At 37.5% G+C, this 25,070-nt stretch overlaps 1 protein-coding gene across 2 annotated transcripts; it reads left to right on the top strand.

Moving 5' to 3' along the window:
• Positions 1 to 173: 173 nt before the first annotated feature.
• On the top strand, positions 174 to 25,067 carry LOC309884507 (serine/threonine-protein phosphatase 4 regulatory subunit 1-like). 2 transcript variants are annotated; one of them, XM_082773543.1, is made up of 20 exons: positions 179 to 306; positions 439 to 483; positions 7,267 to 7,399; positions 7,757 to 7,863; positions 8,114 to 8,256; positions 8,746 to 8,892; positions 10,264 to 10,371; positions 11,518 to 11,583; positions 12,129 to 12,287; positions 12,781 to 12,974; positions 13,323 to 13,759; positions 15,183 to 15,415; positions 16,438 to 16,530; positions 17,074 to 17,259; positions 17,599 to 17,760; positions 17,848 to 17,948; positions 19,033 to 19,153; positions 19,839 to 19,973; positions 20,717 to 20,858; positions 21,842 to 25,067. In XM_082773543.1, exons 1-20 carry the CDS (start codon positions 300 to 302, stop codon positions 21,994 to 21,996), a joined length of 2,874 nt encoding a protein of 957 aa, XP_082629669.1. In that variant the 5' UTR covers positions 179 to 299; the 3' UTR covers positions 21,997 to 25,067. The 2 variants fall into 2 exon arrangements, with proteins under 2 accessions (XP_082629670.1, XP_082629669.1); XM_082773544.1 differs by lacking the exon at positions 439 to 483 and having other exon boundaries at positions 174 to 306.
• The last annotated feature ends 3 nt before the right edge of the window (positions 25,068 to 25,070 follow it).

A 25,070-nucleotide genomic window follows, 5' to 3' on the forward strand; every position in this document is an offset into this window, starting at 1 on the left:
CTCAGCTACGGGCGGATCTCCCCCCTCAGCCGCCGCGGCCCGGCCGCCATTTTGGGCGGCCCGTCCGCCGTCACCTGACTGCAGCCCCGGCGGGGCGACCGCGCTTCTCCTCCCTCTGAGGAGAGGGACGGGGGGCGTTTAGGGGCGATTCTGTTCTCCCCCCCACCCCTTTCGGGAGCTGCTGTTTGCTCAGCCGCTCGGGTTCGCCTCCGTGCGAGGGGCAGGAAGCACCGGCGGCTCCTCCCTGCGCCCTCCTCCTCCGCCTCCTCCTCCTCCTCCTCGCCCATGTCCATTCCAAGATGGCCGGTAAGTGGGGCCGGCGGGCGGGGGGCGCCTCACCGGGGGCACCGCCACGGCCCAGCCCGGCCGCCCTCGCCGCTGCCCCTCCGAAGCCAACCCCCCCTCCCCGGTGTCTCTCTTTTTGTTTTCTGTTTGTAGGGATCCCTTTGTATTTTGTGGATTTGCAGGATGACTTAGATGATTGTGAGTAACTGTCGTTTTGTTTTGTGTGTTTTTTTTTTTTTTTTTTTTTGTATATTTTTTAATTTTTATTTTTCCGCTCGCTGCTTGGGCCCCCCAGTCGCTCTCTTTTCCCTCTCCGCCTTTTTAATTCGCGACAGGAGCGAGCCGGGGCCGTGCGGAGCCTCTCAGCGCGAGCTGAAGGCTCCTCCGTGGCTGTGGGGGCAGCTCGGGGGCTGACAGGGCCCTTCCTTCCCTCGCCTTTTCGGCCTCTCAGCCCTGACACCCGCAGCCGTGCCCGCTCTGAGGGCCGGGAACCGCTCGGTGCCCGCCGCCGTCCTGTGGGGAAGGAGGGCCCGAGGTGAGGGGCCGCTGGCTGTGGGGGCAGCTGGGGGCTGTGGCAGCAGCGCCTTGGGCAGCTGAACCTCAGGGAGAGGGAAATGGGCCCTGTCCAGACCCCCTCTGAGAGGATCAGCCCCGTCCTGAGGCCTCAGGGGTCTTGTGGCTGCCGGCTGGTGAGGCTCAAAGGGGCTTTGGGGGTGGTTCCAGGCTCTGGGGGTTCCGCTGGGCATGCACCGCTGAGGTGCAGGCGTTGTCGTGTGTGTGCCCTTCAGAAATGGGAAATAAATGGAAATAAACGCCTTTGTGCGCCAGCTGGCTGGCAGAAGCTAGTGGCTTTAGGTTAAGTACCCTGTTCTTGGTGCTAGGCGAGGCGGTTCAGCTGGTACAGTGTGGAGTTTTGTTAGGGGATTAGAGCTGAATGCGGCTCAGACAACTTGAAGGAGCTGTTGCTTAAGGAGGTAAATCTGTAGCCGCTAATCGCTGAAGTGGTGTTGCTTTGGGAACCAGCTAGGTGCAGGGGGTGGTTTCGTTTGCACTTGGGATGCTGGATTGACATTTCCATTAAAAGACAAACTGATGCTTGAATTTGGTGTTTGTGAGAGACTTGATTTGTTTACCACATAAATGTTTGAGGGGGCATCTTACTGTGAGGGTGACAGAGCACTGGAACGGGTTGCTCAGAGGTGTTGTGGAGTGTCCTTCTCTGGAGATGCATCTCCACCTGGATGTCATCCTGCACAGCGTGCTCTATGTGATCCTGCTCGGCAGGGGCTTGGGCCAGATGATCTTCAGAGCTCCCTTCTAACCTCAACCACTCTGTTACTGTGTAATAGTACTTGAAAATGCACAACAGAAGGCTTTTGCTTCCCTGTCTACTGTAAACATTCAAAATTAGGAAGAAGATGATCTTGAGCAACACCAGGAGAAACATGAGAGCATAATGGAAGCTAAAGCCTTCTTTTGGAAGGATGTGCAGGGACACTGCTTCTGCAGGCAGGGGATCACCCTGTGGAATTTTGTTAGTTGCTGTTAACTGTTTTTTGCTCTCAGTGCGTCAGGTTTCAGCATTTCACGAGTAGGTAGCAGAAAAACAAATGACAGTTCTATTTTTTTAGATGAAATTAATGGTTAAGTGGTGAGAGCTGTTGGTTCATTTTGTGTCTGTGTCTTTTTGCGTGTCGCAGAACATCTTTGATGTTTTTCTTAGAATTAAAGTGTAACTGTGTGTATCTTAATGATTTTAAAGCCATCATTAGAAAGCATTTTCCTTCCTTAATAGTATCTATTTGGAAAGCTAGAAATCTAAAAAGTAAATAAATCAAAATTTGCAAACCTTGGAGTATAATGCTTGAAATGCATGTTTTTAGCATGTAGGGATTTGAAATCATGATAACATTGGAGGAAGTTGCTTAATAATGGGTACTAAAAGATATTGCTTGCTGCAGTAAGTAAATGAAAGAAGTCCGTGTCAAGACCTTAAATGGCTAAAAGCATGCATATGTTGAACAGGATTGAAGTGACAAGGAAATTAGGAGATGCATTTCAATGTGCTTAGGCTGATTTGAAGGCTGTTCTGCAGAGCTCAGCACATCAATCTCACCTGAGCTCCTCTAATCACAGGAGAGCTGCAACAGTTGTTGCAGTACCTTAAGACTTGAAAATTCTTAATTCTCTCTGCCCTAATTAAAAAAAAAAAAACAACAAACAAACAAACAAAACACACACACAAAAATCCCCTTCATAGTGCCAACAAATGGTTAGTTCTTTGAACTGATCGTGTTTTTCTGAATTGCTCCCAATTCCCTTTATTTTTTTTTCTTTTTTTTTTTAATCCATGTAATAAAACAAAGATAGTATTGAATTCTGTTTGCTCAGTGTAAAGCACAAACAGAAATAAATGCAAATTTCCCATAATGTTTTATGGATCTTGGCATTGATCTGGGAGTAGACTTCAGTAGGAGTTAAGCGTTCATTCTCCGATATTTTTCGGTCTTTGGCTGTTTCTTTGAGACTGTTGGTTAAAAATTAGTATGATAAGCTGATGAATAAGTCTGTTGCTTGAATGCAAAACTCTGGTTTGAGTCATGAAGTTAATTTAAAAAAAAATAAAAGGTTCGGATTAAAAAAAGGTTTTGCCGTATGCAGTCATTAATAAGCATTTTACATGGGTCACTTAACATTTGTGTAAAAGGAATGATCACTTTTAGGATGGGCATGTAAATAAAGGGAAATATATTTGAAAGCATTATGCAAATCTTGTTTATGCTTTAAAAATAACCTTTGATTAAGTTCATGAATTTGGCAATATGGTTAGAATTGGGGCACTCAAGGCGGTTTTCAATTTCTGATACAGTGGAGTTCAGGAAATCCTGTCTAGATTGAGATACTGGGCTAATCCAATGACTAGTCTCTAGCAAAGAGTTCATGGCGCATTTCAGGAAAATTACAGTCAAATAAGTAACAAGGACTGGATTTTTACTTTCTTAAGTTGATGAAATAGTGTTATCCACAGTGAGGTTCAGCTCCATGGGAACAGACAGCTGGGGGGATTCCATTGAATAGGGGGCAAAGCTATCATAGAAGCTACCTAAATTAATAAACTACAGTTTGACATCTTGTTTTTGTAAGGTGAGAAAAATAATTAGCTCAAATATCTCCTTAATAGACTTAAGAATATATATTTTAAAATTGGTTTTACCTCTAAAAACTGTGGAAGAAAAAAAAATTAACTAGTTGAGCTCATGAAGTTGTTACATAGTGAACCAGTATTTAATGTTTTGTGTTGGAAAAAGTGGTTAGTGATACAGTGACGGTAGCTGGTGATGTGCTGTGTTGTTAAATTCGGTAATGCTGTAGGTGGTTCTTGTAGGCTCTAAGCAGCTTTTGAGTCTAGGTCAAACTGAGGCATGGCAAACTCAAACTCAGCAGTCTTCAAGTAGATAGAATAGACTAGAATAGAGTTCAGTCAGAAGGGACCTGCAGAGATCTTCAAATCCAACTGCCCGGCCACTTCAGGGCTGAGCAAAAGATCTTGTTTATAGATGGACAAATTACACACTTGTTTGGTACCATTAGAGGGAAAACGCTGAATGCGTGGTTCACCTCTGAAGGAGTATTATTAGATACAGTAGAAGTACAAGTTCAACATATTTCTGTAATTTATTTTCTGGTATTATGTATTTTAAAATTTGTAAGTACCTATAGCTTCTTGTTTTATGGAAGAAAAATTCTTGAGAGAAGGCAAAATGGATTGTTTCTAACTTATGTGTACTGAGTCTGTGTGGAAAAAATTTCAGGTATTTAACTCTCTTCATCCTCAGCATAAGTAGTTTGCTCTGTGTTCCCTCAAGTCCTAGAAGCACTAATGTGTGCTTAGCTAATATAAATTAAAAATAAAACTGCTTAGGTAGAGAAGTAAAGCATGTTTATCAAGTTTCGAAAATTAGTCCTTGGTGTAGTGTTGTAGCAAGATTTATAATTGAGATTTACTTTCTTGTTTTTTGACCTGGTAGGAATTCTGCTGAAATGTTTGAAGGGACTAATAGTAAAGTGAAACGAGTTCATTTTTAAACTGTTAATTCTGTAACAAGTGCATTTCAGAAATATATATTATAACTGCACAGGCATAAGTATGGTCAGAGTTAGGTTTTGGAGGTGGACAGAGTGTTGCAACCTCCAAAAGGAAATCTACAATCTTAGTCTGGCTTCCTGCGAGCTTTCGGTGCTGCAGTGGGTTACTTCTGGAGCAGAAGCACTGGGTGCTGCCTCTTCAGGTGCTGTGCTTGGTGGGAGCGTTAGCCCTGGGACAGGTGCATAGATGATCCCTATTAGGGCAGTGTAATGTAAGTTACCTACACTTGTGCAAATAAATGTTTTGACACTGACAACTTGAAAAGTATATTAAAAAAAAAGCCTTTAGAAATGATAACGGCCAATTGAATGGAAATAAGGGTGTCATAAGAATCCACAGTCATGCTAGTTACTCGTGTCTTAAAATACGTTGCTGATCACGTAGCTGTGGAGTCGCATGTTTGTGTAAACATTTTCAACAACAGCAACACAAAATCTAATCCCCCAGTTTTCTTCTGTTTGAGTCCTGTTGAATTTTTTGATTGGAGCTCACTGTCTGCAAGAGCGCAGAATTGCTGTTTTACTATTCAAGTAGGTTTCTTGGAAACTGTGTTGTCATAAGTATAGTCTGCTTTTTTTTTTTTATTTTTTTCCTCCTGAGGCCCCCAGGTATAACCTTTTGTCTCAAATATGTTCGATGTAGTTTATTTTTTAAGCGCTGTGTTTCTGTGGAAGATGTTTTGGCTTCAGTTTGTGTCCGATACTAGGAAACCATGTTTCAGTTGTCTTCATCTCAGGCCTGTAATTTGTCCCAGTAACTTTTGCTTTCTTATTCATTGAGGACAGCAGAATAATATGTGTGCTGATAAGTATTTCTTCATTAAGTTAATAATAACTTCTGTGAGTTTGGAAAACAGTGTCTTCTAGAGATTCAGTCTATTTAAGGATACAAAGCAAAAACAAAGTATTAAATAATGGGAAATCAATTACAGGCATATGAAATCAGATTCTCTTGTAGGGAAAAAAGCAGAGGCTTGGTACCTCTTGGTAATAGAGTATTTGTATATAAAAATAATTTATAATGGGTATTAACACAGTTCATTGTGCAGGTTTCAGATTAAGGAGTTCTTCAGAGAAGTGTCGGTGACATAAACCTGTAGATAGAATAAGAGGATAGAGTTGAAACTTAATTATTCTGATTAAGGTACAGCCACTTCAATCCTGAAGGAGCTGTTGTATCAGAGACCTTGCAATTACATACAGACACCATTAAACCCACTGGCAATTTCAGAGTGTATTATGAAATAATGAAGGCTTCTCTTTAAGATGTGCAAAAGCGTTGTAGTGATTGGGCTGGCGCATTGAGAAGGACTGTGAGTTTATTTACCCCGAATACTGGAGATGGGGACGCACAGCTCTTTACGCACACATTTGCTAATCTTCTGAGCGCGTCAAAGGGAGAGGGTGTTTCTGTTCTTCCCATTTTGCAAGCAGAGGAAACTGATGCTATAAATGAAACAAGATTTGGTTTGCTCATTTGTTTAGCCACATCTCTGCTGGTTTCTAATGTGGAAGCACAGTGTAACTTCCCCTCCCTGAGGACAAGAGGCCTGTAGAGCCCTGGCTTGGAGTGCCTGGGCTTCATTCCTACAGGCATTGTTCTTACAGCCCATTTGGCTTGTCATTGTGCTTGCAAATTACTGCCAGTGTTGTGCTTTCTTTACCAATTCAAATACCTAATATTTTGTCCTGCCAAGTCAGAAACTGGCGTGTTTTCTTCAGTGGCTGTCACTCTTAGCACATTTGCTGGCCTGAGAGAGATTACTTCTCGCATATGTGAAGCAGTGTGGCACCATTTGTACTTCAGGAAGGTCACGGGTGTTGTGTGATTTGTGTGAGCAAAGTGTGCTTGGTTGGGGAAGTTGCATGCCCAGAGCAGTGTCAGCTACTCCAGTGTAACTTTTTCCTGTAGTTTTAGTTACTGTACATGTTCCTGTATCTGTTGCAGAAATGAGAGAATTTGTCTGGAAGATTGAGTTGCAGACAGATTTCTTCAGTGCCTATGCTTTAAGAAATGAGCACAGGAAATAATTTGACAGCGAAGTTATCATTTTTCCTATCCCCCTCACAGCCTTATTTTTTTTGCCTGTAATCTATAATCAAGGGCGTGTTACTGGATTCAGTGCCTGTAAGATTTTGGTGGTATGGGGTTGGTATAGTAATACTTGGCTAAAAAGTTCACAAATAGAAAAAAGGTTTAGAAAACAGTAGTTTTGTTTGGGGAATCTCGGTAGTTAAGAACATCTGCAGTAGAAGTCACCCGGTATGTTCACAAATAAAGTTGTTTTCTCTCCAAAGCCACCTGTGTGGTGTGAATGTTTGGGAGTCTGTAATTGCGGTGAGAAAAATGTGCCTTGGTAACTTTGAAACAGACACAAGTTTGCTGTTTTAAAGCAATATGCTTTTGCATTTTCTATCACTGAAAATGTCATTTTCTTTTAATGGGACTTACTTTCCTTTTGAATTTGTCTGTCAGTTTGTGGCATGCAGTTCTGTCAGCTGAGCTCTCTTAATTTTGTAGTGTGGCTAGTTCTGTCAAATTGCAAAGTAAAATGTGTTAAAAGCCAAGGATATTGTGACAGCTGAAACAGGTTACATTTCAGTTCCATTTCAAGGCTTGAATTTACTGGTCTCTATGCAAGTATTGCCCTTGAGTTCATTGGGTGTAACTAAAGATTTCTTCTGGTAAGCAGTTTTCAGTGATACACAAATAGTTTTGCTTTGAAGAATAGCTCTAAAAATAGGTAGAGGTATTGGCATATTTTATATTCCAGCATCTTTTGCGGACTTTTGGGTGATTTTTCTTTTCTTTTGTTACTCTTCTTGTCTTTCAAGTTGGATTTGAAGATTATGGACCAGACTGTGATAGCATGAGGATAACAGCATTCTTGGACATTCCAGGACAGGATAATTTGACTCCGCTGGCTCGTCTAGAAAAATATGCCTTCAGCGATAACGTATTTAACAGGTACAGTTACAACAATCACACCTGATGGCGATACAAGTTTTACAGCATGGTGGGTTTGGGGGCATTGCTGTTACTTTCATTATTTTGCTAAATGCAAAATTTCTGTTTGAATAACTGTTATGTAAAATTTCCATTAATAGCTTTTCTTTCTTGTTCATCGAATATCTCTGGACTCAGTCTTCGTTTTTTTGGGGGTGTGGCAAAATTGTATAGCTAATACGACTGAATATTTAGAGAAGAGCTTGATGTGTGTGTTTTTTTTTTAAGTGTCCCTTTCCATTTATTAAGTTCCTCCTGCATCTCACCTGTATGTTGTTGACAAGATATCAAGGCAGTTAATCTGTTGTTCTTCCACAGGCAAATTATTGCCAGAGGTCTTTTGGATGTCTTTCGAGATTTCAGTAACAATGAGGAAGACTTCCTGACTGTAATGGAAATAGTAGTCAGACTCTCTGAAGATGCAGGTTTGAATGCATTTATTTTAATTTTTCTAACTCTGGACTGTGGTGATAACGTGTAAGGCTATTTTATTTGTGTTTCCTTTATGAACTGGCAGTCTTAGTGGTGATATTTCCTTATGTTTCTAGTCTTTTCATCTTTTTCTGTTGTGAAAGCTTTAAAGCAAAACAAAATCCTAGCTTTTTCGTAATGTACTTTCTTTTTTTTTTAATTTTCAATTTACTAATGTAGCTTTTACTTCTGATTTATTGGTAGAACCAACTGTACGTACAGAGCTGATGGAACAAATACCTCCAATTGCCATTTTTCTGCAAGAAAGTCGACCAAAATTCCCAACAGCATTTTTTGAATACCTTATGCCCATAGTAGTGAGGTATCTAACAGATGTTAACAATCAGGTAGGTAAAACAGACTGTGAGTTGAATAGTTGGAAAACATGCTGTGGTTTGAACTAGAGATATGAGGAAAAGAGAATAAATTTCCTGTTAATTGATACCTGGTTATTACATATTATTGGTATGTGTTGATTTCAGCACACTTTGCTAGGGAGGTCTGAATATACATATTTTTACCCTAGTGGGTAATGGGAAATGTGTAGGATTTTCCTAATGACATACTGACACAGTCTGTTATTGAAGTTGTAACATACAGGTCCTGACTTCTACTTCACATTTTGGTTTCTCAGGATTTGATTAAAGGGCATCTAACAATTACATTAAAATTTACTGTTTATTACTAATTCCTTTTATTGTTAAAGCTGAGGGATTTTTTTCTATTTTTTAACTTGTACCTCTGTGTTCAATGAAAACAAGCTTTCTGTAGTTCTCGTGTCACTAAATGATGTTTTTACAGTGATAGACTTCTGTTCTGTTCGTTCTTATTACTAGGTCAGAAAGGCAGGTCAAGAAGCACTGCTCATACTGCTGGAACAAGATCTTGTTGCTCAGAGTGACATAGAAAACAAGGTGTGTCCAATTCTGTTGGACCTCTCTGCTCCTGACAGTGATGATGAGTACAAGGTGGAAGCTGTGAATGTAAGTGAATTTGAAAAACTCAGTTTGAAAGAAAGCTTGTATCTTTACCTTTTAGGCTTTTTATTGCTTTTGTTCTTTATTTTTTAGCAGTGCTATTACAAAGCTTTTTTAGAATATATTTATAACAACTTTGTGCAAGCCTTGAATAAGCATAAGGAAGGGGAAATCAAAATTGTACGTACACTTGTATTGGCTTGAGAGCTTTACATTAATAATAGAACCTAAACTTTCTATACCATTATTTCAGTTTCCTGTATTCTTCTATTCGTTAGTTGCTCTGTTGAGAATTGAAACACTGATGTGATATAGTTGAAGCTTGGATCTATGTATGTTAAGCTGTTAAGAGCTGAATTGGTAGGTTTCTTAGTCATTTGTAATGTTGAGCACCATTGGAGAAAAAAAAAAAAAAAAGACAATTCTCAAAGAATTGGAACAGGGTCAGGACTTGATACATCATGTAACACATCGTGTAACACATGCTTATGTTGTGTAAGCATTAAACTCCCAGTGCTGCGGGCAGAATAGTTGAGGAGAAAGGTGCATGGGTGCCCCTTCCTTTTTACCACTTCAAAAGTAAAGATTACAGCATGTTATTCCAGAAAGTGCAAGGTGAAAGGAGACCTAAAGTCCAAAGAACCTGATTTTCACAGCAGTAAAACAGTTTGCTGTGGTAGGTGCAGTTGGCAGTTTCTCAGAGAAAGGAGCTAAATTAATGAATTTGTTACTAACTAATTATGGAATTAAGATGTTAATTCTTAAAAGTTCTGAGTGTGATTCCTGTAAAGTATGCGTTAGCTTACATATGTGACTAGTTTGTCTTATTCTCCCTTATCTCTCTTCTTGTATGGCAAACTTTTGCCTTATCATGTTGTCTGATCCTATATAGAACTAGGATGATGCTTGTTTTTAAGCATTTGAGCAGTCCTAAGTTTGAGATATTTGCCATATACTTAAAGATTGTGCCTTTACGTACTGGCTGGTGCCCTTGCGTACTGGCTGGAAGACTTTGTCTTCCATGTATAAAAATACCGCTGTATGTATGCCACACTGTAAATCATATTGAAAATGTATTTATTAATAAAAGCCAATTCACTGTCTTTTTAATCCAGTTAAATAATGTAAAGAAATATTATGTTCAGGAGTGACAGTACAGAATGATTTTAAATACAGTATGGAATGATTTTAAATAAAAACTACAGTTGTGCTTTACATAAACAAGTGTACAAAAATATGAATAATCTAGAGCACTGAAATCTATTTGATGGTAGTTGCTTTCTTGCTCTCAGAAGTAATTTCTAAGAGGAGGTTTGGGCCATGCTTATAAGTTGTATATTTTTTTTGTCCTTCCTCATATCCCCTTCTTGATTTTAGATAATCTGTAAAATGGCTTCTATGTTGAGCAGAACAACAGTTGAGCACATGCTGCTTCCTCGTTTTTGTGAACTTTGCAGTGATGGGAAATTGTTTCAAGTCCGAAAGGTAGGTGTGTTTTCAACTCTGAAATGCTTCAAAGGAATTTGTATGTACACAGCTATTCAAATGTCTTCTTGAGGAATTTAATCATGGCTTTCACTGATGAAATTTGAAAGGGTCTGGAAGAACAGTTTTAATTTATTAGCATGGCTTATAGATTCTGTATTTCACTAAATAATTAGATAACAGTCCTTGGGGAATAGTAGGTTTTGCACCATTTAATAGTATTTCACAACCTATTTTTAAGCCACAATATTTGGTTCTGTGATGCAAATCAATTACCTGCTCTGCTATCTTATTTCAAAACCAGAAATTCAAAAATAGGTATTAGACATTCTTCCTTTTTTAAAACCTGTTATTGTTCAAAGGAGAAATCTCTGAAGTGCAAGATTCCTTTTAAATCATGGTCAAGTACAAAGGGAAACTTACAGCATAAGAAGTCTTAAAATAATTCATCAGACTTAAGGGTCATGCTGAGCTGCAGCTTGGTCCTTAACACAAGCTGTTGGTGTTGGAATTTGACCTGTGTTACGGCATTATAATTCTGTTTTACATTAAATAAATAGTATGTTAACATAGGCTCATGTAAATTCATTTCAGATTTCAGCTGTTTGGTGTTGTGTGGTTTTTTTTTGGGCAACAAGGGAATGTGCCTTCTGCATTAATTACAGAATTTGAATATAATGCACTGTAAATGGGACTAACTTGAGATGTTGATTAAAGTTTGCTTCAGCAAAGTGCTTAAGCCAGTTTCAGCTATAGCAAAGATAATTCTGTCTGTACACCTAAGTCCTGACACTCATATCATATTTTAATCTGTTTTGTTTTGACAGCTGCTGTTCAAAGTCATTAAAGCTTCCAAGTAGGCTTATTAGTCCTTTTTAATTATTACTGAAGTAGAAGACTCTCTTCACAATGCAGAAGCCTTTTCTGCTTGATTTCAAAGGCATGTGGTTTATGGAAGCCTGCTCTAATGAGTATTTGTTCAGAATGAGTTAAGGTTACAGGATGTAGTTACATGGCTGAAATTTGAATAGTCAAATGTGCATTTATTACAGGGGTTAAATAATGCATGGTGAAGTTGATGATAAACCTAATGCACTTGAAAGTGTGTTAGCCAGAATATTATTCATGATGTTTTCTGTTTCTTAGATTTGTGCAGCTAATTTTGGTGACATTTGTAATGCAGTTGGACAAGAAGCCACAGAAAGACTTCTGGTAGGTAAAAAAAAATCAAAATCCATTTACAAGACATGTATTTATCAGTTCAAATGGTTTAATAATATTTCTTCTGTTGTCTTTTCTGTTATATAATCTGTTTATGTATTTTTTTGAAATGGCTTTATTGGAGGCTTTGAATGTACTTATATGGCAAAACTGGGATTGAGTAGAAATAGAAAATTCTTGTTATGCAAAGCATTTTTAAAATGTAATTGATGGTTCATATGCATACTTCAGAATTACTGACTTTCTCTTTTCCCTGAACTAGATGAGTTAAATTACAACTTCAGGAAAAATAAGCCATTAATTCTATTCTTTCCTAATGTGTGTAGTCAAACATGAAATCCCAGTGAGGGGAAGATAATTTTTTCCAGTTTCTTCAGTTAATGCATTTTTTTAACCTGTCCCTTTTTTATTATTTTTTTCACTCATTTTATTCTGAGTTCTCATTGTCTCCAGTTTCCAAACAAATACCTTGATAGTAAGTTGCTGCAGCCTTTGCTTAGTTTTTAATTAGTCTTGGTTTTGTTTATTTTTGGCAGATTCCCAAGTTCTTTGAACTTTGCTCTGATAGTGTTTGGGGAATGAGAAAAGCTTGTGCTGAATGCTTTATGGCAGTGTCTTACACTACATCCCCAGAAGTCCGCAGAAGCAAACTATCCCCACTCTTCATCAGTCTTATTAGTGACACTTGTAGATGGGTAAGCAACTCACTCTATAATTGATGTGTCTTCCCAGGCAGACACGATAATGGGCAAGGTTTTTTTTTTTTTTTTTTTTTTTTTTTTTTTTTTTTTTTTTTTTTTGCTGCGATTAGATTCTTATCTAGAAAAAGCTAATCTTACCTAAGAGATAAGCCTAAGAGAGAACCTTGTTTTTCTTCTCTTTTGTTATTTAGAATTCCTGTCAATGTTTTTTGTAAGTGTACTGCTCTTCTGAGAGTGTGTTGCTTGTGTTTAAGATACTAGTTGAAGTATACAATGATATCCTTCAAATTTGAAATTTTAAAAAAATCCATATGTTTCTTAATATTCTGACACCCTTTGTGTAGGTGTCACTTATTGGATAGTTGGTAAAATTTGGCATTAAATGAAGCTATTACAGTAACAAACAACTTGGGATCAAACTTTATTTTTTAGCATTAATTCTATGGGAGTTACGTGAATCCTGAATGTTGTCTTTATACTATCCCAGGTTCGTCAGGCAGCTTTTCAGTCTCTTGGCCCCTTTATTTCTACTTTTGCAAACCCTTCAAGTGCTGGTCTTTACATTCGAGAAGATGGGACGCTGAGTATCCGACCATCAACACAAGATGTAAATTCCAATTCCTGTCAACCAAGCAACAATATAACTTTAATTGCCTCTAGTACAAATGCTACATCATCCAGGTAAAATCATAGGAAAGATGTGGTATAGTGGAAGGGAGAAGCAAGAAGGTAATTCCTTTAGTTGCTGCTTAGGGCTGCAAATCTTAAGAAAAGAGTTCCAGAAATGGTATGAAAGGTGAGGTCGTACATGTACGTCTATTTGCATGTAGCCATGTTATTGAAGTGAAATTAACTTAGATGGCTTGACAGGAAGATAAAGGGAAAACTGTCGAAGTAAAGTGTAGCCCTAACATTGTCTTTCTGTGGAGAAAGTAAGCTTCTGTAGTTGATGCTACCTTTTATGAAGTATTTTACTTCAAAAGTACTGTTAGAGATATTTTATATGGATAATTGTGTGTCTGTTATTAGTTCAGAACAACCAATGGAAATCAAACCAGAGCCTTCAACTGAGGAGACTTCAGCTGAAGTGAATATGCCGCTCTCAGTTGAGAACCTGAATAAAGACACATGGGAAGCAAGTTCAGATTGTCGTACAAATCCTGGAGAAGATCTGTCTAGGTTGTCTCAGGATGATAAAGTTGTTGCTGGTATGGTTGAAGTCTCTACAGACAGCAGTTTTCCAGGAACGAACTCAAGGCTACAGTCTGCTGAGGATGTGTTTAATACATTTCTATACTGGCGCCCTCCTCTGCCTGATATAAGTCAGGACCTGGAGTTGCTTCAGTTCAAGACTGAGAAGCGCAAAGACAGCTGCTCTGTGCCATGTAATAACTGTGTTGCTAGCAGTGAAATAAAAAAAGTTCTAGAAAGCTTACAGGAGCACATAGATGATCCAGATGTTCAAGGTGAGACTCTGTAATAGAATAACGTTCTCCCCCAGAAAGGTTTCTCCTGGCTTTTATAGAAACCCTTGACTGTGTTTTAAATGGTTTGGTACTCATATGGTGCTAGGACTCACCTGACAAGCCTGTCATCCATAGTCAACTGTTTCTCATTCCGCTAAGTCTTGAGTAAATTATCAATTTTCATCTGTCTGTTTATTCATTCATTTTTTCTGCATGCAACTGGAGTTTTATTTGGCTTCTTTGCTATGCTGTGAGCAGTGGCAGAGTGGCAGTATGGCATATCTAGTTGGCTCCTCATGGCAAGCTAGAAAGGCATCAGGAGAGTTTTTCATGTCTGAGAATGGAAAGGGGAAGGCTTAGAGGTGAAATATTGAAAATTAAAGTCGTGAAAGAAAGCAGAAACTGAAGTGTATGAATGAAAAAAGAAAAAAAGTGTAAATGAGTTTTGGAAAGAAAAGGGAGATAGAAAAGAGCAGAAGTGTATTATGTTCAACTAAAGCAAATGGAAAGATGTTAGCTTGACAGTTATGCAGTGGGAAAATGAATGGTTTGGAGAGACATGGGAGAAAGCAAGAACATGTCCATACATCCCCTTTTCCTTCTGACTTTAGTTGAACAGTCATGCTTCAATTCTCAGAATAAGGAGATGTGGTTATTAATCTTTGTTTCCCTTCTGCTTTGACATCCAGAACAGTTATAAAACAGCAAAAGAACTGATAACAGGCATATTTATAAATTGTCCTATCCCCTCGTTTCCAAAGTATTCTAGTATTCTTCACCTTTAAATTATGCTCTAACGTCTCTATAGTCTTGAGACTATATTTTCTTTAGGCCTGTGGAGATATAACTACCTCAAGGTGTTTGCATTCTGACCTCTTAGTAACTTCATGTTCTTAGCAGCAAAGTTTCTCCGACGTTTATTGGTGACGTAGTGGTAAACCCAACCGCTAGTGTTCTGTCCACTTCTGCAGATAAGTTCAGAGGTGGTTTTACTAACTCCTTCCTCTAGCTAGATTGTTGTGGGTTTTTTGAGAAATGTTTTAAATGCACATTATTGCCTTTTCCAGGTAGATGAAGCAATTCAAGAATATTAATAAAGAATTTACATTAATATGTTTGACAATATGAAGAGTGAAATGTGAACCAGTATACTGTGATACCTTGGGGGGGTTATCATAAACATGTTTCAGTGGGAGAAGTTAGTAGAATGCTCCTGCTGAAAATGTTAATGTATTCATGTCATTTCTCTTAGTTTATGTGAAGATTTCGTGGAAGAGTAATAGGCCTTTCTAACAGTAAATGTTTGCTAATATGTTTTTGTGAAGCTTAGATCTGATTTCTTTTTATCCTTTCAAATTAAGTAACTAAGTTTAATGCTTTTAAGTGCAGAAGGGATACTAAATGGTCTCTTGCTTTATAACAGCTCAGGTCCAAGTGTTGTCTGCTGCTCTAAGAGCTGCTCAGTTTGATTCTGTTGGGAACTGTGAGACCAAAAAAATGGAAGAGAGCAGTGGCAAACTTCAGAACAAGACTATTTCAGGTGAAACAGCTGTTTCAGATACTACCTGCAACCAGCTGGAGGAAGACACCCTTTCATCCACTGCATCCCAAGATGATATCAGCGATGAGTCTGCCACCAGTATACTGAAAAGCACAGTAAGTGTGCATTGGGCTCCATGACTGAAGTGAATTCTTACCAACTGAAGTAATGTGTATGTTGGTGTAGTCCCTGACATAAGTGACCTGCTTCAGATCTGAAGCCATTACTACATTGTAACTACTGTATGCTACTTATTTTAAAAAACAAAATTGAGTGCTATTATTTCTGCTTGTGCACAGGCTACTTAAGAGTTATTTTTTGCAGTAGCCTTGTAGTAGTTTTCAGGGGAAACGTATCAAGTATGGTCTCACCTCTTCCTGCAATCGATCTAAAATTAGCCTGTGATCTTCAAGCAGGAGGCTGAATCAGGTGGTGATACCTACACAGTTCCTGGTTACTATTTCTTGACAGTAATGTACAGATAGGAGTAAAAAGAATCATTTGTGCAGTATTTAATGTTGTTAGAGCTAATTCTGAATGATTAAGAAAAAATGTCTACAAAGAAAAATTGCACATAAGACCTGTACAAATAATGTAAATAGCCAAAAACAAACAAACAAGAAAACCCTGTGATCTTTTAGACTTTCTGTGATTTTGGTCTTTTAAACCTTTAGAGTCTTTCAAAGGTTTCCATTGATACTTATTTGGGGAGAGGTGTGTGTGTGTGCTTCATGATTTGATAGGCTTGGAGCTTCCAGTGGTATTTTCCAAAATAAGTGATGCTTTTATCATGATATTGACCTGGAGTAACTGCTCAGCTGCCTTGTTTAATAGTTAAATTCATGCCAAGAATAAAAAATCTCTAAGAGTATAATAAAAGTAACTGCACAAAGTCTGAATGAATGATGGGTTTGTTGCATTAAATTCTGTTCTCGAAGCAAATCTATCTGTGATCTTAACAGTGTTTGTAGTGTACAACTGTTGTCTTTTTTGCACTTGTATAAACACAGTGAATAAGGCTTTGTCTCTAAAAGGCTATTTTGTAACTGAATTGCTTTGTTCTTACTGTGATGCTTTGAAATAATTGCAAACACTGCTAAGTCTAACTCATTTCACTAACTAGTATGTCCATTTACAGGATTCAGGGGAACAACACAGAGGAAACAGTGTATTTTTAAAGAAAGACCAGGAAAAGAATCCACCATTTGAAGATGACAAGTCAAAGTTACAGGTGATTAAAATAGCATCTACCTGCTTTAGTGGAGTACTAGACACAGTTCATCTCATCCTTCATACAGCAGTAGCTTTTGCAGTTGATCAGTTGCAGAAGGTGAAGAAATGCTCTGGGCATTTAAAGAGAACTATTTTAAATCAGAAAACTAGAAAAAATATGTTTTTGGTAAACAAGCCTACCTGTTGTCTTTTTGGTGCTTTAGAGGCAATTCACGCAACAGACTTTAGGAGCTGATGATACTGCTTTGTCATTGGATTTAATGTTTGTCTATAGTAAAGAATAAATCTTCAGTTTGATTTGACGTAGTCTGTTCAAGAAGTAATATTTACTGTTCATTGCTGACATCTCTGGCCTAATGGGAAGGCAAATAACTACTCATTTGCAGTTTGTAAAGCAAAACCACAAAATGGGTGTCTTGCCACTGTTCTTATTTTGCTCCCCACTGGTTGGTAGGAAGAGAATACTGCAGCACAGCAGGTGTATTTTCTTACTGGTCCTAAATTAATGGAAATGTGTGTTGTTGCTGTGCTCTCTCTTTAGGATATCATACCTCAACCTTTACTAGACCAGTACTTGTCAATGACTGACCCTGCTCGTGCCCAGACTGTTGATACTGAAATAGCCAAACACTGTGCATATAGTCTTCCTGGAGTGGCCTTAACGCTGGGCAGGCAGAACTGGCACTGCCTGAAAGATACGTATGAGACGCTGGCCTCAGATGTACAGGTAAAAAAAAACAACAAAAAACACCACCACCAAAACCAACAATAAAAAATTCTTACAGCTTTCTAATGATAAAGCATAATTTTGAGATTCTTGTAGCTTTTGTTCTATTTGCTTTGCTGAAGCTATAACATCATATTCTTTTTTGTAAGGGATTTAAATGTGGAGTAGGAGTTTAAAATTCAAGATTTAAATCAGTCATCATAAATGTAACTAACATTTTCTGCTTCTATGTAGCTTGCCCCATTTGTCAGTCCCTCACGTAGGTGGTGTTTAAAAGCTGTGAGTTTTTTTTTTCCACTTATGGTACCTAATATGTATCTCTTCTTAAACTGTTTGCAGTGGAAGGTACGCCGGACACTAGCTTTCTCAATCCATGAACTAGCAGTTATTTTGGGGGATCAGCTAACAGCTGCTGATCTGGTGCCAATTTTCAATGGATTCTTGAAAGATCTAGATGAAGTGCGCATTGGTGTCCTTAAACATCTCTATGACTTCCTAAAGGTAGGAAAGTGTAATTTAATTTCTGAAGATAGTATCTTCAGAGTTTTGAATTTGATCAGCTTTATGCTAGTAATGTTTTTCCTTTAGTTACTTCATGCAGACAAAAGGCGAGAGTATCTTTATCAACTTCAAGAATTTGTGGTGACTGATAACAGCAGGAACTGGAGGTTTCGTTATGAGCTGGCAGAGTACGTAATTTTCTTAATGTCTGATTTTCATGTATATCACTAACTTGGAAATAGAGAATTATATTCAGAAGTTAGTGCACCCTAATTCTGAGCTAAAAGATCACAACCATTCTTTATTAAGGAACTTAATCAGGGAACTTAGCTACTGGCAATTTTTTTTTAAATGCAAACTGTTGCGATCAACCACAATAGAAACTAAAACATCACATGCCAAAATGGAGATCTGGTTTGCATGTAGCTTTTGAAATATGACAGTCTGATAGGTACTATTCACTGAGAGTTCAGATTTTACTCAGTTCTGGACTGCATGTAAAATTAGGGAAATGTATATACAGAGTCATTTTTGTATTACATATCTGCAGGATAGAAAAGACTTCTTCAAAAATATATATGTATTTGTTTGGTATTTCCATATGGCTGGGTATATAATGGAGATAGTGACATCTCACAGTTCTTTTTCAACAAGCCCTGTTGATATTTAAAGAACCCGAGGAATGTTTTGTGGACGTGGTTTGCAGCTAAAATCTGACCTTCGTCTTTATCTCGTCGCTTTATTTGGGCTGTTGAGGATTTATTCTCCCTTTTGTTGTTTGGCTCAACAAACTGAATCTTACTCTGGTGCAGTGTTGTTGTACAGCAGTCCTCTGACATCTAGTGGAGAGTTAGGTAACTTTGTGTTGTTTGTTGATGTGACTGAAATGAGTCCTGTGCAGTTTTGTAGATTTAAATAATTTTTAAAATGTAGACTTGTAGACCAGAGCAAATCTCTGATTTTTACTTTGAGGGAAGGTACATGACACTGGTCTGAAGTTACAGAGAAACATCTCATTGTACTTCTGTTTGTAGGTTTTTTTGTTATTTTGATGCAACAAATGTGATGCTTTGTTGATACAGCTTGATTAAAAGTTTCTTGCATCTCTTGTGTCTTTTCTAATATGTGTTCTCACCTTTATAAAGAGAAGACCTAACCTCTCCAGGTGCTTCATAATAACCATGGCCTTTTCAAGGCTCCAAGTGATCGTTACTGAGTTTCAACAGTTGGTTAGTGCTGCACTTGGTTGAGTTAATAACTTCTTTGTTTCAGGCAGCTGATCCTGATACTGGAACTCTACAATCCTAATGATGTCTACGACTACTTAAGACATATTGCACTGACTCTCTGCTCCGATAAAGTTTCAGAAGTTCGGTGGATCTCCTTCAAACTGGTAGAGGATTTAGTTCACTTACTTGGAAGGACAGGAGGAATATTATTCTTGAGAGGGATATCTGAAATCACTTATTGTTATATCCTCAGGAGCTTCTGTCCATCTGTAGGCAGAAGTTACCGGCCTTTTGAACTTGCTCTGTTTTGATGCATGCGGTTAAAAGGAAACTGTATAAAATACATTGAGTTGTCTGACTTCTGCATGTCCTAAAGCCTTCCTCATTTGGCTGTATGTGAGTGATAAATGTTTTTAACTGGATAGAAACCAGGAAATAAGACTTTTCAGAAGAACTTTCCCTGAATTCTACCTTTAGAAACAACCAAAGAAACAAAACAAACAAAAAAAACCACAACTGACCTTTCCTCAAAGTTTGTTTAATCTATGGACTTCATGATAATGCCATCATCCCGTAGATGAATGAGTAGAAGGATTTCTTGTTTGTGGAACCATGGATAAAGGCATTATTTTAATGGTGGTTTTATTTTAATTTTGTTTGTTTAACTTGAACATCATCTTATGCTTTCTCTACAGAAGGCTTTTCTCCAATATAAATGTAATAATTCATTAAATTCTTCAGGCAGAGCTGGTTATACTGTATATGTTTGTTGTTTCTTTATAAGGTTCAAATACAACGATGCCTTTTCCTAAGGGCTAAAATTTAAATCTTTCTTCCTTTGCTTCACAGGTTGTAGCAATACTACAGAAGTTCTATGCAAACAATGCAAATGCACTGGGACTAAATTTCATTAATGAACTTATAGTGCGGTTTCGTCACTGTTCCAAGTGGGTTGGAAGACAAGCTTTTGCCTTCATTTGTCAGGTTGGAGCATTCTTTCTCTGAGGGTCTACATACATTTAATTTGGAGCCAGTTTGAGAATTTTCAGTAATGTAGGCAAAACTGAAATTCGGACTTGAGAATTTTTTTTAGTGATTCTGTGGGCTGGGCTGGTGTCAGTAGTAGCAAATGGTTATTCAGGTTTGAAGCTGTGGTGAATTTTGTGCTACGCCTCCTGCTGGTACAGCTGATCCTTGTTCCTTTCTACCATCCTAGTAGCCAAGTTAGGAAGTAAATCCTAAAGGGATAAACATTTTATAATACCTGTGTCGATGTGCTGGGATAAGGGTTTACAAGATCTCTTTGAGCTAACAATCGCTGCCGGATGCCAGGAACTACTTTGCTCTATTTTCATGCCTCCCATCCATCACACTTCAGCCCCCTACAAAGGTTTGCTCTAATAGGGATGGAGAAGAAGGGGAAGTGAGTTTAATACTGAAAGGCAAAGGAGTGATGACAGGCAAGAGAGCAGTATTTCCTAAAATAGAGCTGAAATTAAGTTATCTGCCCATGTTGGGTCATCTTCAGAATGGCAAGATGCATTTTTAGAATGTTTTTCAAAGGTTGCACTGCAATATAAGGTGTGGTTAAACTCTTAGTTAAGTTAAAGTTAAACTCTGTCTTTTCTAAATGGTCAGACAAAATTAAGGATAAGATAGAAAGGAATGGCAAATGCTGTAATTTTAACATAAATCTTGCTTTCTCATGTTCTGTCCTTATCCTGTAGGCTGTGGTGGAAGAAGAATGTATGCCTGTTGACCAATTTGTTGAACACTTACTCCCCAGTCTTTTAAGTCTTGCTTCAGATCCTGTGCCAAACGTAAGGGTTCTGCTCGCCAAGGCTCTAAGGCAGACGTTACTGGAGAAAGGTGTGGTCATTAATTTCCTCTGAAAGAATTAATGTCTTACAAATGCTGTCCTTCATCTGCCAGTGCAGTTCTTTATAAATTGGCTCACTCGACTAGTAAAAGCCTGTTTGGTTCTGCTTATACGGAGAACACAAATGTATGTTGTAATCTGGGATGCTGTATTTAAATTTAGATTGAGGGATATAGATTTAGAAATGCATAATACAGTGGCTGTTCAGTCTTGGCTTCTAATTGTTCATCATCATCATCCCTGAAGGGCCTGAAACTGACATGGATAATATATCCAATGTAATAATGCTTCATCCACTAGAGGGCAGCTACATACTTGTTTATAGCAGGAAGTAATGCAGTTCCTGCATGTTGCTGCCTATGTTTATATTTGGTGTCTGTAGTGCTTGTGGAAAATAGATTTTTATTGGGAAATTTTAAACATCACCTTAGATTGTATTGTTTTGTTTCAAAACTTTATTTTAATTAAGTCTTCTTTGTGGTCCGTCAAATGAAGTGTCATTCCTCTTTTGTGTGATGGAATTGTTAGCTGAAGCTAACACTTGTAGTAGGAAATAATATAATTTTGTGCGCTGCTACAATTTCCTTTATTACAATTCCTTAGAAAACAAAACTCTTATCATTTCTGAGTTAAAGTATGGAGAGTGTTTTGCGAAACACTGGACAAAGGCAGCTTCCTGAGCTTGCTTTTCCTTGTTGGCATGTTTCCATTTAGGGCTTATCAAAAATAATTTATTTTTATAAATACTTAAGTACCTTATAAGATGAGTAAAACGTAGCGTATTTCTTTCTCTGACAGTTTCCTCAGCTTGCTGTAGTTCCTCTAAGAAGTTCATTAATTGGATGAGCTATCCCAGATGTTTTTGGCATCCTCTATATTTAGGCATTGTGCATGCCCTGTAGCTTTAAAAAAAAAATGTTTAATTTCTTCTTTTGGCTTTGATTAAAATTGTCTTTTTCTCACCTTATTCTAGCTTATTTTAAAAGTGTTGGCAATCCTCATCTAGAAGCTGCAGAGGAGACCATTCTAGCTCTTCAATCTGACAGAGATCAAGATGTGGCCTTCTTTGCTACCATAAAACTAAAACAAAACAACATGGACAATACTCCCATTGAAAAACAAAACTAATGCGTTCTTCTGCAATAGCCCTGGATGCCAAAATGGTTATTTGCACAACATTCATGGTTAGTATGAATAAGATGAACAAATAAGAAAATTAAGTTTTTGGCACAAAGTGACAAAACAGCTAGAAAGGGCTTTTTGAGAAATACCATACTTCTTATTTCATGACCACCTTTCATCTACAGATGTTTCTACGTTTGTCTGATATGCATGAGCAATTTATTTCTTTTCCTAAATGTGGGTGGTAACTCTGATCTTACCTGCAGTTCAGTATTGTATGTAAATTCTTGCACATACTCAGTGTTTCAGTGTAATTGAAATTTATTTCTTTTTTAACAAAACAGTTCCTGTAGTAGTCTGCTATAAGCTTCTAATGTGTTTTGAATCTTTTTTTGATTATAGCAAACTTACATACAGATATTTTTCTCATTTGTTACTGTAGCTTTTGTATCATTTCAAATATTGTGTTTTATTTTGTCTGAAAGAAGTGTATGTATGTGAATAGCTCTTAAATTTCAACAAAAAAAAGGATGAAGAATTTAATTCTGTATCAGTGGGGAAAAAAGTTCAATCATTTCATTTTATAAAGTAGTTATTCTGCTAGAGCTAAGGCATGATTCGTTTTTACTTAATATAATGTGATAATTTTCAAAGCACAGAGTTTGACATTCTTTGTATATCGTGACTTTTCTATTTTATTTCTAAACTATACTCCTACAGGTGTTAACACTGTCTGTTTCTATTACTGCTGGTGCTGGTTAGTTGTAGATAGACCATTAATTTTCCAAACTGAAAATTACTCATTCTGCTCTGCTGAAGTTCCCTTCAACTAAAGGATTCAGTTCCTTCAGCGTGTGCTATTTCTTTAGAAGGGTGTTAGAGTTTTACAGACTTAAGCTTTTTTACAGGTCTCTTTCATTCCTACTTCATTTGAAAAGCACCTTTTAACTGGTCCAACATTCAGATCCCCATCAACCTGTTAATTTGTTTGTAAGACACGGGATATATAAATTCTGGAGAAACTTCCAGTAGTAAGTGTTCAGAAAGAAGGTGTTAATGCAGTTTATAACTTCTGTGGATTCTGTGGTCAGGGTTGGGGCAGACGACAAATGGAGGCTATTGAGATCTTTAAGCTTACATAGGACATGCCTTCTGTGTATTTAGATGACTGTTTCAGAAGAAGGATGGAGTTAGTATACAGGTAGAGCAAAATTCTGTTAATGAAATCTGAGAGCATCTGACTGGTTTGCAAAATTCCAAAACTAATATGTTTTGGTGGATCCTGTTTTCTGTCATGTCCCAAACCTGTTGTTAGAATGGGGCTTGAAAAAAAAAGAAAAAAAAACTCTCTTCAGATTTTGGATCGGTACTTAGTCCTGTTCAAAAACTAATGATTACTAAAGAAACGTTTTTATGTAATGATACTTACTTTCTCAGTGAACACAATTTGTCATAAATAGGCCTGTGGAACTGTTTCTTTTCCCCTTGTTTCACTGTTATTACTAGTAAGTAGTTCAAGTGGGTGAAGATTTTTGCAGAAATAACTTTTTTCCTTCTTTTGTTTTAAATCTGGCTTGTCTGTGATAGAGCAAGTAGGTTCCTCAGCTGGGCTCTACTTTCTGAGGGTTCAGTTATGCTGAAAAACTGAATGTTTGTCTAACTAGTCTTGTATTATAATGTACAGTATTTGTATTGAATTGTTTCCTTGTGAGCTCACAAAATGCTTTTGGAAGCAAAAGGCAGAAATGTACCACTGCTATCACTGCTCTTACAGTAAACAGTATAAGCTCTGTAAATTCTGCAACATTCTACATTTAATTTTTTACAATTTTTTATAATTTAAAATGGTTCTTCACTACAGACTTTTTATGATTGCGATTTCTTAACAAAAGACCCCTCAAGTTAATTTTTTCTAGTTCTAATATCTTTTTCTAATGCTGGCATTACACTAGTATTTTCTAACAGTTCAAATTTTCTAAGGCCTTTCTGACAAGGTTTTACTTCTGTTTTTCTATTATCAGTTCATTAAATTTCTCAGCACTGATAAATTTTTTAAGTGTGTGTGTGTATGTAAGTATGTTTGAAATGTACATATACTAGATACTTTGAACATTAACCCAACCCAGGTTTCTGTTTGTCAGATAATCTTTTAATAATTACCTTTTCTTGCAATAATCCACTGGAAAACACAAGCTTTTGTATGATTTAGTGTGTTTGATTAGTGTTCATTAAGGATTTTTTAATTAAAATATTTGTAAACAATAAGCCACCAGCTATAGAGGTTCACTAAAAGGCTAAACAAAGTTGCTTGTTTTTTAACAACATTTGGTACCTCTCTAGCTCCAGAAATCAAAATCATGTCTATTCCAGATGATAAGATTTCAGTAGAGCATTTAAAACCTTTTTCAGCTCTACAGTTGCATGCACTAACGGAGGGCACCATAGTTTTGGGGTATGTTTTTTTGTTTTGTTTTGTTGTTTTTTTTTTTGTTTTTTTTTGTAGGCAATGTGCAGGTCTGTTAAAACAGGTTTACCCTTTACAAGGTTTGCCCTTTTGTTTTAATTTTATACTAGAAGTGGTTTCAGCATGACTAAAGACCGCACTTTACGTCTTGTAATAGACAAATGTATGCAATGATGAGTAAAGCTGTGTGTTAACATACAATTCTCTGGGTTGTTTAAATTATGCAAAAATATGTATTTTAAAAGCCAGATGGAGCAAAGTTAGGTAGCTGATCCACTCTCACAAAAGCAGTAAGAATATCACTTCAAAGCATTTCTAGCTAAGGAACATGAGAATAACGTTAGTGGGTGCAATATTGCTTGAATGCTATAGGGAATTATCAAGCACTTGTAATCCAAAGCATGTTAGTCATGTTACTTAGAACTCGAATTCACTGGTAACTTATGTATGATGTACACTTGGCATCTGTGAGGATGCTGCCCTAGTGGCAGTTGTGACTGTACACAGTGTTGTTTAGAACCCAATTAAATGAGGACACTCTGGCAGTGTCATTCATTTGTCAGAATAGAGAATCTATGTAACTTTGTATTTATCTCAATAAATTCTGTGACTGTTT

This window comes from Aythya marila (genome assembly GCF_965140915.1).
Source record: "Aythya marila genome assembly, chromosome: 16".
NCBI lineage: Eukaryota > Metazoa > Chordata > Aves > Anseriformes > Anatidae > Aythya > Aythya marila.

Excerpts from the sequence above, each read along its gene's own strand:
- LOC309884507 (XM_082773543.1), top strand. Across the intron at positions 12,288-12,780 it reads TTAGTGACACTTGTAGATGG|GTTCGTCAGGCAGCTTTTCA; the intron begins GTAAGCAACTCA and ends ATACTATCCCAG. Across the intron at positions 19,154-19,838 it reads GGTGGATCTCCTTCAAACTG|GTTGTAGCAATACTACAGAA; the intron begins GTAGAGGATTTA and ends TTTGCTTCACAG.